Source organism: Marmota monax, unplaced genomic scaffold, assembly GCF_021218885.2.
Source record: "Marmota monax isolate L192 unplaced genomic scaffold, Marmota_monax_Labrador192_F-V1.1 WCK01_AAM20220418_F8-fsc00211, whole genome shotgun sequence".
NCBI classification, from domain to species: Eukaryota; Metazoa; Chordata; class Mammalia; order Rodentia; family Sciuridae; genus Marmota; species Marmota monax.
Genome location: NW_026694080.1, coordinates 682,612 through 697,083, shown reverse-complemented (window position 1 = coordinate 697,083; position 14,472 = coordinate 682,612). Strand labels below are relative to the sequence as shown.

The following is a 14,472-nucleotide window of genomic DNA, read 5'->3' as shown; positions in this document are numbered from 1 at the left end:
GTAAAGGGGAAAGAGCTGCTCACCCCAAGGGGCCCTGGAAGCAAAGAGAGTAAGCAGAGGGTCCGGGGTCCCAATATTCCCCTCAAGGGCACCTCCAAGTACCCTGACTACTTCTTCTAGCCCCACCTCCTGAATGTTCCACCATTTCACAATCGTGCCACAGGCTAGGAACAAAGCCTTCAAAACATGGGCCTTTGGGAGGCATTCAAGATAGACCAGAGCAAGGCCTCTGCCTGGGGCTAGGTGGGCAGGCGGTGCAGGCAGGCAGCCCTGGCAGGTGGGCCCAGCTCACTCCCACCCAGTAGGCCCAAGGAACATGAGGCGGAACTCCCCGTGGGAAGGAGGGCCTCTCCATTCGCCTTCTTGCCCCCGTCTCCAACTAGGAGGTCATGAGATAAGAGCAGGGCCTTCAGAGCCTGGTCCCTGGAATGGGGAGAATTCTGCCATTGCTGCTGTTAGACCACATGTGATGATGATTTGGGACAAACCTTTAAGCCAAGTGGTCAATCAGAAAGAAAGAGAATCTTTACCTTTGGAAAACCCACTCATAAACTACCGCCATTCCAGTATCCCAGGACAACACTGTGCTCTGCCCCAGCCCAGCCTCTCCCCTCCCTCTCTCAGCTGGTGTGTCAGTATTTTGTGGTCTCTTGTTCTGCTAAATAGGCAGGGCGTCCTCACCAAGGCCCCCCTGACTACTCACTCTTGAGTTATGTCCATTCAGCACCCAGGCCCTGGCTGCTCTAGGCCTGTTTCTCCCTGCCCATTAGTGCTAGTTCCCAATTGGGATCCTCCTGGGACAATGAGTCTTGAGTCTCTCTTACAGTTCAGAGTTCTGGGAACCTTGGATGGCCAGTTGGGTTTGAGCATCTGGCTTCTTCCAGGCTTCCCAGAGCTCTGGACACTCCTGAGCCAGCGGCCACAGCGGGACAGGAGAGATAAGAGGACAGCCTGTTCCAGGGCCCTCCTGGACTCTGTGTGCACACAGCCTGGAGACTGCAGAGCCGCAGCTTTCTAGTTAGCATGTCCACCTTCTTAGTGCCTCCTCTGTGTTACCCCCGTCATGTCTCACCACGCCTCTCAGGTACTGTTGCCATATCCATTCTACAAAGAAGGAAACCAAGGCCCAAGTGCCAGAGGACACATGGGTTCTACCTCAGAACTGCTGGCTGGAGATGGGATCTGAACGGGGCCTTGTGGCTCCTGAGTTGAGTTCTCACCCTCCCGGCCTGCTGTTCTGAGCATCCAGAAGCTGACTTGGAGGTCATTTAGAGCTTCACCTTTGAGCCCAGAGAGAGGAGCAGTCACCTGCCCTGGTGGGGACAGGCAAAGGCGATGGCTTCTTCTGAGATCCTGCATCACTGACTCACCTGCCATTGTGCCCTTTATCAAGGTGTGTGTTTTTTTAATTGGGGATTGAACCCAAGGGTGTTTTACCACTGAGCTACATCCCCAGTTCTTCTTTGGGGAGACAGGGTTTTACTAAGTTTCTAAGGCTGGCCATCCCGCCTCAGCCTCCCCAGTCACTAGGTGGCAAGCGCCACCCCATCTAGTTGTTCCAGTTTGCTTATCTCTTCCTTCCTCAGCTATGTGAGGAGAGTCCTTCCCAGAACACAGCAGGTACTTATCAAATGTCTGTTGATAAATATTGCCATGTGCAAGGCCAACAGCAACCCCAAGATCAAACACCTGCTGAGCCTCCAGGGCCACACACAGGGAGGAGGAAGGGATTTAACTGCAGAGATTGGTCACTTGGACAAGACTCTGTGAAGGAGGTGGTCCCCGAGATGCTAGAGACAAGGAAAGTCTAACTGAGGAGGCAAAACTACAGAAACAGCACTGATTACAAGAAGGACCGCAAAGCGAGCGTGCAGTAGACCACCCCACTCAGGAAGTGCCCGGAGTCCGCCTGCCCCAGCGCCCGAGCAGGCCTCATAGAGAGCTTTTATTTTACCACAGTCTCTGGCACCGGTACTGACTCCTGTCGTCCCTGTTCTAAGGCCTCCAGGAGTGGCGAGTCTTGCCCAGCTCCATTGGCCAGTTGTGCTGAGGCCAGGACCCCAGGCAGCATGAGGACTGCTGGTCCCCCCGAGGCAGTGGGACCTGCCACGTGTCCAGCACCCTGCACAGGTCTTGGAGCTGAGCCACAGCAGCACCCTGCCCTGTAGTGCTTACGTCTAGTGGGTGGTGCTCAGCGAGGAACAAACAGGCAGGGACTGCAGCAGGTGGCAGTGAAGGCCGAGAGACCACAGAGGCTTCACCTGTCAGAGCACCTGGCCCAAGAAATCAAGGGGCCCACTCACCCCAGCTCGAGGTAGGGGACTATTACTCCCCTTGGAATGACCAAAGTTGGGAGCTAAGGCACTGGGACAAGACAGGACATTTTAGGGACTTGTGTCACCCCTGAACCTCACTGACTAGGAGAGGAGCAGCCCACCAGGCAGGGTCCTCAGTCGGTTGGCCTGTGTTGTAGAGACAGGGCTGCAAGCCTGGGAAATATTAGTTTGGGTTTGTTGCCATGGCTTAGGTCTCCTGCCGAGCTCCTGCTTAGGTGGCTGGTTCCTGGGTTTGGGAATTTGGCACCTGCCTTCAAGGAGGTGGCCCAGCTATCCCAGGAGAGAGCAGAGATTGGAAAACCAGCAAGAGAGAGGCAGGACAGACAGTTCTGTGGGCCAAGAACCAGCACTGGACTGGGAGTCAGGAGATCGAGACCCAGTATAGGTCCCCTTTCCACTTATTCCACTGCGTGTCTGAGGGGAGAATCAGAAAAGACAGCTTCTTACTGAGTCATTTAACAGCATATCTATCCTGAAGCCATAGTCACAGCTATTTCCTTGCCAAGACTCCAAACACCATGGTTCAAACATCTGTACGCTGGTTAGGGAACCGCAGCATACTACTCAATGTGACTGACACCTATGCTCTTTTTATCAAGCAAGACATTTCATGGGAATGAATTTGAAGTTCTCCCCATTCATCTACTTCAGTGATTGAACCCAGGGGCGCCCTACATTGAACTCCATCCCCAGCCCTTTGATTTTCTGTTTTGAGACAGAGTGCTCAGAAAATTGCCTAGATGGGTCTTGAACTTGAGATCCTCCAGCCTCAGCCTCTTAAGTAGCTGGAATTACAGACATCCACCACCACCCTGGCAAACTTGAGCCTCTTGGAATGTCCATAGTAGAACTTCCTGCGAGAGCCGGCCCTACAGAGGTCTGCACCTCAGCTTCCACAGCACCCCACATGGGCTTGCACGGCGCCACCTCTAAACCAGCCACTAGAGAGCTGCTTCCCAGGACCAGCTGCAGATCCTCAGTCTGCTTCCTCTTACCTATTCCTCCTCTCAAAGCACGGCCAACCCTGCACCCTCTTACCATGCTTAAGAGCAGGAAGGCTCTGACCGAGCTGTGTGTCCTGGACATCTGCCGTGTGGCAGCTCTGGGGGAATTTCGCCTTGGAGACTTTGCCCCATCCTCCCAGAGAAGTTGTCCTTAACCCCACATTCCAGGTCAAAAAAAATCCCTCCCCACCCCTGGCTCCTAGGCCTAGCTGGCAGAGTGTGAAGCTGCCTCTCTGTCCTTTGTCCACAGACCTCTCCCAGAGTTCCTCCCCACCCTCGCTTCTGGACCAGCTCCAGATGGGCTGTGACGGGGCCTCGGGCGGCAGCCTCAACATGGAGTGCCGAGTGTGCGGGGACAAGGCCTCAGGCTTCCACTACGGTGTTCATGCGTGCGAGGGGTGCAAGGTATGCACTGGGGGACTGCAGCTCACGTTAGGTTGAGCTACCATGTGGGTTTTCCCTGCCCCAGAGTTGGACTCTGAGAACACTGCTGCTCAACCCCTCGGGCCGCCCAGGTCTGAGCTCTGGGCCCTGCAGGAAAGGAGGGTTCCTCTCCAGGCCTGTCCTGCTGGGGACCAGGCCAGGAGGTCTTCTGAGGTCAGGGTTTCTAGCACCTCAAAACTTCAAGAACTTCTTGAGGAAAAAAACAAAAAAAAACAGGATGAGATTCTGGGACTGGCGTTCCCCACCTGTCTGAACTGGGGGCTGTCACTTTTTCCAGTGGTGCTGCTAGGTTTTTCCTTCTAACTGCATACCCATGAGAATTTCACAGATTATTTTATTAAACCACCACTTACAAAATACAAAGAACCAGATATATTTATGAATAAACCAAATTAGCCATGATACAGTTTTGTTATCAAATTAACAAAGAAGATTTAAGGCTTCTTTGGGCAGGTAAAGTAAATGTGTTGTATAATTTTAACACCCCCAGCCCACCCCGTTCCTTCCAAACTGTAGCAGTGTTTACATCAGTCAGCCTCATCAGGCCTTTGACACAGCCCAGTGGGCAGAGCAGGATTCGCCAGCCCTGTCCCCTCATGGCGACCTCTCCTCACCTATGCTTGGTCCCTCAGGGCTTCTTCCGAAGGACAATTCGCATGAAGCTGGAATATGAGAAGTGTGATCGGAGCTGCAAGATCCAGAAGAAGAACCGCAACAAGTGTCAGTACTGCCGCTTCCAGAAATGCCTGGCACTGGGCATGTCACATAATGGTGAGAGCTGACCCCGGCAAGGCACAGGGGCTGTTGGATCCGCACAACCTCAAACCAGGATCCAGAATGTACCCAGTGTATCCTGAAAGGAGGTACCCGCACAGCAGTGCTGGGCACACAGTGAACTGTGTGTCAGCTGGGACCTGGCCAGTCTGACCTGGGTCCTGGGGCCTAAGATCTGCCACTTCCCCACGCTGTCTGGCATCTACCTGGACAGACCTGGGCAGCCACCACCTCTCTGTGCCTGAGGTTTACCTGCTCTGGCCCAGAAGGGAACTGAGCCCCCAGCTCAGACCAGGTGGGGAGCACCAGTCCCAGAACCTCAGCCTGGCTGGATGACCTCAGCCCTTCTTGGTTGTTGGGAGCAGGCAGGAACCAGTGAGCGACCTCCCGCGTCAGAGGCCAGTCTCTCCCAGAACACGGTCAACCCTGCCCCGTGCTCCGCCTCCTGCAGAGTCTTTTCTTCAGACCCCTAAAGTAGGATATTGTAAAGTCCATCTGCCCCTCTGTTCCTCTGGGTCAAATCCCCAGGGGACAGGGGAGAGTCTCCTATTTACATTTAAATAGCTCCATGGTGGGGCTGGGGTTGTGGCTCAGTAGTAGAGCACACACACACACACACACACACACACACACACACACACACCCGCATGCGGGAGGCACTGTGTTCCTCTGTACCACATAAAAATAAATAAATAAAATAAAGATATTGTGTCAACTAGAACTAAAAAATATATATATATTTTTTTTAAAATAGCTCCATGGTAGGACAACCCCTGGGCAGCTTTTATTCTTGTCCAGGGTGGTGGGGTCTGGCATGTGTGTGGCTTGATTCTGCCCCTCAGTCTGTGTCTGCTTTGGTCCTCATTCCGTTGTGGCCGTTGGGGAAGTTCCTAGGACATCTCAGAACTGCTGGAATCCTTCCCTCATTCTCCTTCTAATAGAAGCCAGATTCATGTCCTGTTCCATTGACTGTGATTTATGAGTGCTGGGTGAATATTTATTTGCCTTTTTTTTTTTTTTTTTTTTTGAGAAGGGGGTCTCACTACATTGCCTAGTCTGCTAGTTTCAAACTCATGGGCTCACATGATCTGCCTGCCTCAGCCTCCTGGGTGGGTGCCTGGGATTACAGAGAATATTCTGGTTCAATTGTTCCAACCACCCATTAAGTTTTTTATTTTATATTTAATTTAATTTTAATTTTTGCAGTACTGGGGATTGAACCCAGGACCTCAAGTAGCACTCTATCACTGAGCTACACCCTCAGCCCTTTTAAAAAATTGAGACAGAGTCTTGCAAAGTTGTCCAGGCTGACCTTGAACTTGAAGTTCTCCTGTCTCAGCCTCCAATGTGGCTGAGATATGGGCACGAGTCACTGCCTCTGGACCCATTAAGTTTTAAGAAAGGTGAAATAGTCTGTCCAGAGTTACAAAGCTAGTAGGTGCTGAGCTGGACTGGGGGAGCAGGCCTTCACACCAGAGCCTGTCTTCTAGACGCTGTTATTGTGCTGCATCCCACCAAGGGCAGCCAATCACTCAGCAAGTTCAGGCCCTGTGTGCTGGGCACTGTGAGGGACACAGGTTCTGAGGGGCAGCTTCAACATTACCACCTTAATGGCTCTAGAATCCCTGAGGCCTCAGGCCCCAGAGTGATGTCTCCATCTTTGACATGTGCACCTGTAAAGGGACAGGGTTAAAGGTTAGAGGTGCCTGGTTCCTCTGTAACTGTCCCGTGTCCCGTCCCCCGTCCCCCCTACAGCCATCCGCTTCGGCCGGATGCCAGAGGCGGAGAAGAGGAAGCTGGTGGCGGGGCTGACAGCCAGCGAGGGGCACCTGCACAACCCACAGCTGGCTGACCTGAAGGCCTTCTCCAAGCACATCTACAACGCCTACCTGAAAAACTTCAACATGACCAAAAAGAAGGCCCGCAGCATCCTCACTGGCAAGTCCAGCCACACTGCGGTGAGTGTCACTGCCCAGCGTGGCAGAATGCCAGCTCTGGTCCACGCTGCCACACCTGACTCCTGGGAGAACCGCGCCTCCTCCCTCCCTTAACTCATGGTACAGGCAGGGGTGTGGGGACATTCGGGCGGGGACCCCCGAGGCCTGGCCTCTGACAGGGCCTGGTTTTCAGCCCTTTGTGATCCACGACATCGAGACATTGTGGCAGGCAGAGAAGGGCCTGGTGTGGAAGCAGCTGGTGAACGGCCTGCCGCCCTACAAAGAGATCAGCGTGCACGTGTTCTACCGCTGCCAGTGCACCACAGTGGAGACCGTGCGGGAGCTCACCGAGTTTGCCAAGAGCATCCCCAACTTCAGCAATCTCTTCCTCAATGACCAGGTGACCCTTCTCAAGTATGGCGTGCATGAGGCCATCTTTGCCATGCTGGCCTCCATTGTCAACAAAGATGGGCTGCTGGTGGCCAATGGCAGTGGCTTTGTCACTCATGAGTTCCTGCGCAGCCTCCGCAAGCCCTTCAGTGACATCATTGAACCCAAGTTCGAGTTTGCTGTCAAGTTTAACGCCCTGGAACTTGACGACAGCGACCTGGCTCTGTTCATCGCAGCCATTATCCTGTGTGGAGGTGAGTGAGGTTGAGCAGGTGGGCCGGCCCCACAGCACGTTCCCTGGGGATTGGACCCTCACTGCAGGGCCAAGCCTGAGCCCAGACGCATGGGGACACGTCCACGTGATCCGATAGTGGAGCAGGTGAAGCACTGACTGCACGTGCAGAATCAGCTCCACGTTATCATACAGATGGAGGCAGAAGGAAAAAGACTGAAACCAGACTGACCGTCCTGCGAACAGGGGTATTTATGGGCGGTGCAGAAATAGTCCGTGTTCTACCTGCATTTTCCAGATTCCAACACAATAAGTACAGCAGCAACCCTGCTCGCCAGCAGTGGCACAAAGCTTGCTTCCTGCTGGCCCCTGTTCCAGTTCTTCTTGCAGATTATAACTCATGTGGTCCTCAACAACCTGGGCTAGAGGTTCTTTTTTTTATTTTTTATTTTTATGTGGTGCTGAGAATTGAACCCAGGGCCTCACGCATGCTAGGTGAGCGCGCTACCACTTGAGCCACATCCCCGCCCTAGAGGTTCTTTTTATTATCCTCATTTTCAGATGAGGAATCAAGCCCAGACGGGCCAGGTGGCCTGCCCAGAGCCTCGTGGAGAGTCTCTGGGAAGGGCAGGACTTGAAGCCAGGCGCTGAGTCTCTTAACCACCACACATAGCACCCTGTCCAGCCAGGAAAAACTGTTGGCAAGGAACAAGAGAGATGGGGAGACCGGGTCGGGGTCCTAGAGCACTCAGTGGAGCCATCACTGAGAGGACAGGGTGGGTCTGGCCCAGGCAAGAAGGCCTGCCCTGTGCCACATCTCCCCTGGGTGGGGAAGGGGAGGTTCTCTGCCCTTCTAAGACCCCATGCATGTCCCCACAGACCGGCCAGGCCTCATGAACGTGCCCCAGGTGGAGGCCATCCAGGACACCATCCTGCGTGCCCTCGAGTTCCACTTGCAGGCCAACCACCCCGACACCCAGTACCTCTTCCCCAAGCTGCTGCAGAAGATGGCTGACCTGCGGCAGCTGGTTACCGAGCACGCCCAGATGATGCAGTGGCTCAAGAAGACTGAGACTGAGACCTTGCTGCACCCCCTACTCCAGGAGATCTATAAGGACATGTACTGAAGCCAGTGTCCAGGCCACCTGCAGGTTGCAGAGGGGTCCAGCCACTGGAAAGCACTCAGCACAGCTCAGAGCATCAGGGTCACACTCTCGCGCTCCCACGCCCATGGTCCTGGTTCCATGGTCCCTTTCCTCCACTTCTTTGCTCCCCGACTCTGTCTGCCTTTGTTGTCCCCCTGTCTTGGTTCCTGTCTTACCAGTGCCTCTGGCTCTTCCGCTGCCTTCCCCTCTGCAGCTGTGTCCCCTCCTCCTCCCTCCTCTCGTCTCTCCGTGCAGCCCCACGTCTGTCTGCTCTTTCGTCTGTGAGAACTTTGTACTATTTCACCAGCAGCCTAAGACAGAACTTCTGCTTTTGCCCCTCCTTTCCCAGGGGAAGGAGTGGGCGTCCTCTGTCCCACACTGCGCTGCAGGCACAGGGGGCCCACTTCTGTCTCCTTTCTTCAAGCAAAAGACTTGAGCCATCCAAAGAAACACTATGCCCTCTGGGCCTGGCTTCCTGGGGAAGCTTGGCCTGGAATGCCTGCAGCAATAACCTGCAGTCACTGGGTCCCTGCTGTAGGGTACAGTGGCCGGGGGGCTGGGCCAAGAGCCAGAGGCCTCCCCCAAGTGATCTCCCCTGCCCAAGAATGAAGCTGGCTGACCCTATAACAGCAGTCCAGCCCTCTGACACCCAGCGTCCTTCCATTCTTCATACCAGTCTTCTAAACAACGTCACTGATGATCCCCTGCACTGGCCGCTGCGGGGCACCCCGCAGCCTGGAGGGAAAGCAGGGTTCCCTCCAGGTGGAAGCCCCACACCCCCGTTGAAGAGGAGAAAGGTGGGGGTGGTTGGGTTATAGCACACTTCATTCTGACCCCAGAGATCAGGGTCTGCGTCCTGGGGTCAGAGGCCAGGGGGTATGGGGCTGGCCTTCCATCAGCACCGCACTGCCCCTACCCTGTAGCAGCCACAATTGTCAGAACCCAGTGCCACCGCACCTTTCTCTAGCCAGGAGCCCCTGGCACCGGCCCCTCCCTGACACACTCCCTGGAGCTGATGTTCCAGCACACACCACAGCACTGAAATCACTTTACCACAGGTCTTGGCCCACCCTCCCTCCTTCCCCAAGAGGTGTGCCTGCAGGGGCTGTTCCCAGGGCTGGCAGACCTCTGGGCGGGCAGGACTGTCCTGCCGAGCCAGCCAGGACCTGCTCCTGGGATCCTGTGCTTCCCCCCCGTTCATTCAGCCCTGCCTTCTGCCACCCTCCCTGCCCTGCTCTCAGCCCACTGGTCACCTGGAGTTCTCCTTGTGCCTCCTCAAATAACTGGGACCTGTGGGTCTGGCCCCTGCCCCCAGCTCCTGAGTGGAGGTATGCCCACCCAGGCCTGTGTGAGGAGGGACCAGCTAGGGTCTCAGAAGGTGGTAGGAGAGCCAGGGTTACAGCCTGGACTTCCTGGACCCTATCTGGTCCCAAGGGGCCTTTCCATCCGAGTGCAGCTCTGGGAGGTGATGGCTTGAGAGAGGACAAGCCCAGCATCTGCCCCTACCAGCTTGGTGGCCTTCTGTGTCCCAGGATCACTCTGCTAGCAAGACCCTTTCTTCTCCCCTCCCCCTCAGCTGACCAGATTTTGGAGCTTGGGGTGCGGCCTTTGGGGCCGAGGCTGAAGGGAGCTCTTTGCCTGTCCCTGTCCCCACCCAGGTCTGGTGCTGAGGTGTCGCTCTTCTCAGTGGCTGAGCAGTCTCCAATACTGAAATGTATATTTTTGCTAGGAGCCCCAGCTTCCTGTGTTTTTAATATAAATAGTGTACACAGACTGACAGAACTTTAAATAAATGGGAATTAAGTATTTAAGAGTTGACTTGAAGCTGACTCAGTTCTTTGTGTGCTTTTCTGAGGGCCACTGGGCTCCTCCCCCTCCTCCATATCCAGGGCTGGGGGTGTGGATGTCAAAGGGGTGTCAGGAGGGAGGTCCCTTCTGACTGTGGTTGCCACTGTCCCCCGACTCACCCCTTGTCAGTCTGGAGTTGGAGGAGAAGACACTGCCCTGGGCTGTACCTCTGAGGAGGCTCTGGCACCACCGCATCATCAGAGAGGAGCGTGCAACGTGTGGTGAGAGAGGCCTCAACTGGCAGGACTTGAAAAAGCCACGCCACTTGACCATGAGGACTGCCCTGTCCTCAGCTAACACCAACTCAGACTAGCGGATCTGGCCCTCAACAGCCAGCGGGCTCAGCCACAGTGTGAGGTGAGGTCAGGGTACATGCAGAAGCCAAATTTCCTTCACTGTAATGAAAGACCTGAGATAATCAGCGCATAAACAGAAAAGGGGTATTGTGACTCATAGTTTTAGAGGTTCCAGTCCATGAGTGGTTGGCCCTGTTGCCTTAGGCCTGTGGCAGAACATAGCTGCCCACCTCATGGCCTGGAAGTGAAAGAAAGATCCGGTCCCAGGATTTCCTTTGAAGGTACATCCCCAAGGACCTGAAGAACTCCTGCAAGGACCTACCTCTTCAATTTTTGACTCCTCCCAAAGCACCAAGCTGGAGGCCAGCCTTGAGATTCCATACCCCAGCAGGTGTGTATGGGTGCTTGGCTCCTCAGAAAGACAAGCTGGGCTAGACACTTCCACCTGGGGACCGTATCTCCATAATGGTTACAAAAGAAGGGGCTGCCGCTGAGCCAACTAGAACCAGACTGCCACAGCCAGTTGGCACCCAACACCAGGCGGCCAGAACGCCCAGGGCCACCACCACCACTGCCCTGGAACCTCGCCACTCCTTCAAGCCTGGAGCCCCAGCTCGGCCCCTGCCAGAAGTGCCATCAGCATTTGGGAACAGGTGGGAGGTTTCCTGTCTCTTCCTGTCTGCTGCTTCCCCTCCCACTGAAGACACTTAACAAGAAGGGTCATTTGTACACTTCCAGCCCCTGCAGCTTCAAGGAGCATGTAGAAAGGGAGGAGCTGGCCACGGGCCAACAGGCAAACTAACATAAAGTGCCAACACCAGCTCCCGGGGAGGGTGCCAGGCAGGCTCCCAGCTTCAGGTGACAGGCTAGAACCACACGGGCCTCCCTGTTCTCTCCCTCTGCAGTCAGTGGCAGAACGTTCTGAACTGTCAGGTCCCCTGGGGGTCATCTTAGCCAGGAAAGTGACAGCCCCAGGGTAATGGAAGGAAAGGAGGCATGTGTGGAACAGATATATTTGAAATTGGTAATAGAATCTTCTGGTTTAAGCTGGACGTGGTGGCACACGTCTGTAATCCCAGCAGCTCAGGAAGCTGAGGCAGGAGGATCGCAAGTTCAAAGCCAGCCTCAGCAACTTAGCAAGACCTTAAGCAACTCAGTGAGACCCTGTCTCTACATAAAATTTTAAAAGGGGTGGGATGTGGCTCAGAGGTTAAGCCCCCCTGGATTCAATCCCTAGTATCAAAAAAAAAAACAAAAAAACTCTGGTTTACTTGTTTAGGTGTTGGGGAATTGAACCAGGGCCTCACGGAAGCTAAACATCCTCTCTACCCTGAGCTACATCCCCAGCCCTGTCTTCCCCATCCTTTCCCAGACTGTCAAGTGGGAGAAAAATAGTTAACAGCTATGTCTCCACTATTAAAGGCCAACCCTCTTCCCAGCCCTAAAGAGGTAAGAATACATACCAGATAGCAGTTAAACGACATCTCAGTTCAGAGGTGAGGCTCAGTCTCAGGACCAGTGTCCTACTGTTACCCAGCTGATAGTGTACCAAAAGGCAGGTGGCGTCCTGTCACTCTGCCCTGGTTATTACCACCACTAATTGCTCTTCCTTATTAAGCAGCTATTAAGCATCCACGCCTCACCTCTAATCCTCACCACAACCCTCCAAGGCAAGTGTCGACACCTGCCATTTCCAGGTGCAGAAGCACGGGGAGAGGGTAGGAAGCGTGCTGGGGAGGAACCGATCGAGCCGTATTCCTCACCAGCCTTGGGGTCTTTGCTTTTCACTCATGAGCAAACCCTTGGGGAAAAATAATTGGTCACCTGGTCTCTTTTTAATGATGCTCAGAACAAATGAATCAAACATTTAGAGTTTTAAAAGAAAGCAACCTGAAGATGATTAGAAGAGAGGTTCTTTGCAATATTCTATAAACCTAAAACTATTCTGAAATAAATTCAAAAAGAAAAAAGGGGCTGTGATGTGACTCAACAGCAGAGCGCTTGCACAAGGCCCTGGGTTTGATTCCCAGCACGCACACACACGTGTGCACACACATGTGCACACACATGTGCACACACACATACATACACACACAAATTGACAATAAAAATAAAATTTAAAAAGAGCCTGGTATGGCCGTGCACATCTATCATCCCAGCTGCTCAAAAGGCCAAGGTAGGAGGATCACAATTTTGAGGCCAGCATCAGCATTTTAGCAAGACCCTGTCTCAAAAAACTAAAAGGAATAGGGATGTAGCTCAGTGATAGAGCACCCGTGGGTTCCATCTTTGGTACTGCAAAAAACAAAAAATAAGTAAATAAAAGGAAAGAATTGGGATCACAAGTCTGGTAGAAGTGTGACCAAACTCAGGTTCAGGGGCTCATTCTACACAACAGCCATTTCCAAGAGACGAATGTTGGAGAGGACAAAAGACTTTATTCAGTAGCCAAAGAATAGAGAAAAAGGAACTTAGCTCACACATCAGCTTCTCCACTCCAAGGGGCTAGGAAGTACTCCTAGGATAGGAGTAAGAGGGAAAGGAATAGACTCCTGACAGGGGGATATTAATGACTATTCTGGAAACAGGCCATGATCTTCCAGAAGCTTGGAGGCCCCTCCCTTCACTCCTTTCATGGTGTTTCTGATCATGTGACTGGTAGGTGTCTTTTAGCCTTGAAGGGGCAAGAGAGAGACGAGGCAAGTCTAGGTCAGATTAACGCTCTTGTATAGCATTGGACAGAACATTTCTTAACAGGTCTCTATGCAGAACTGAGTAGAATCTGACCAAAAACTGAAGGCCACAACACGAAAAGACAAAGATGTCAAGCCTTTCCATCCCATTGTAGGCCCCAGTGAAAAGTGTTCTCAGCAGAAGTGGCCTTCAGGTCCCTGAAGAGTAACCTAGGCAACCAATGTCACTATAACCCACACGTAGAGGTGTTAACCTACAGCAAAGCTAATGAGAGACTAATAAGCTATCACCCAGGTGTTTGGCCTCCAAAATTGGTGATGTTTTAGTCAATTAAGAGCAAATGAAGCTAGAGGATTTAATGTAGGTTTTTCCTTGGTAAGAGAAGCAGATATGGGCTGGGGTGTGGCTCAGAGGTAGAGTACAAATTGTGTCCATCTATAACTAAAACAATAAATATTTAAAAAAAAAAAGAGCAAGAAGTAGATATGAAGGCTTTCTGGAGGTTGGATACAGACAAGCACAGAATTCCCATAAAATCACAAATAGGAAGAAATGAGCCCTGAGCTGGGGGTGTCTCTGTAGCAGAGTACCTGCCCAGTGTCGGGGAGGGGAGGCCTGGGGCTCTCTCCCACCCAAGCACTAGGCCAAAAAAAAAAAAAAGCCTGCATGAAAATAAATATACAAAATACAAAACAACCAGTGAAACTAGAGCTCAGAGCTTCAAAAAATATAATGATTGACCATTGTATAGAAAATAAGTGTCTCACATTATCTAAAATATAAAGTGAAATCAAAACATGAGAAACATTTGATGCAGCAAAATGTATAACAAAAACACTGAGACTATTGATTTTCCAAGCAATGATTCAACTTGCTGACGGACATAGGAAGTTGCTAAAATTCAATTTAAAAATCTCCCCTTGATGTGGCTCAAGCGGTAGCGCGCTCGCCTGGCATGCGTGCGGCCCGGGTTCGATCCTCAGCACCACATACAAACAAAGATGTTGTGTCCACTGAAAACTAAAAAAATAAATAAATATTTAAAAAAAAAAAAAAAAATCTCCCCTTTAGGGGGGGGGGGGCGCATTGGCACACACCAGTAATCCCAGCAACTTGGGAGGCTGAGGCAGGAGGTTCCCAAGTTCAAGGCCAACCTCGGTAACCTGTTTCAAAATAAAAATTTCAAAAGGGTAGTTTAGTGGTAGTGAAGCCCTGGGTTCAATCCTCAGTTTGGGGGGGATAGGGGAATCTCCCCTTGACTTAAGGAAATTCTTTTTATTTGATCTGTTTTAATTTTCCCTCCTTACCTTCCAAATGGGCAGTGAAGACTAGTGGAGAGCACATGGGCTTTGGAGGAATGAGGTGCAAATAT

General features: G+C 52.5%; 1 protein-coding gene across 5 annotated transcripts in view; it reads left to right on the top strand.

Annotated features, from left to right (window-relative positions):
• The window catches only part of Ppard (peroxisome proliferator activated receptor delta), a 72,842-nt gene extending 62,769 nt beyond the window's left edge, over window positions 1–10,073 (top strand). For 3 of the 5 annotated variants that reach the window (XM_046464496.2, XM_058585580.1, XM_058585581.1), the window contains 5 exons: window positions 3,591–3,745; window positions 4,417–4,555; window positions 6,314–6,516; window positions 6,689–7,139; window positions 7,997–10,073. In XM_046464496.2, the coding sequence (XP_046320452.1) occupies window positions 3,591–3,745; window positions 4,417–4,555; window positions 6,314–6,516; window positions 6,689–7,139; window positions 7,997–8,244 (1,196 nt within the window). In that variant the 3' untranslated portion in view covers window positions 8,245–10,073. The remainder of the gene's footprint in view (window positions 1–3,590; window positions 3,746–4,416; window positions 4,556–6,313; window positions 6,517–6,688; window positions 7,140–7,996) is intronic. The other 2 variants (XM_046464497.2, XM_058585582.1) reach the window with 2 other exon arrangements.
• The last annotated feature ends 4,399 nt before the right edge of the window (window positions 10,074–14,472 follow it).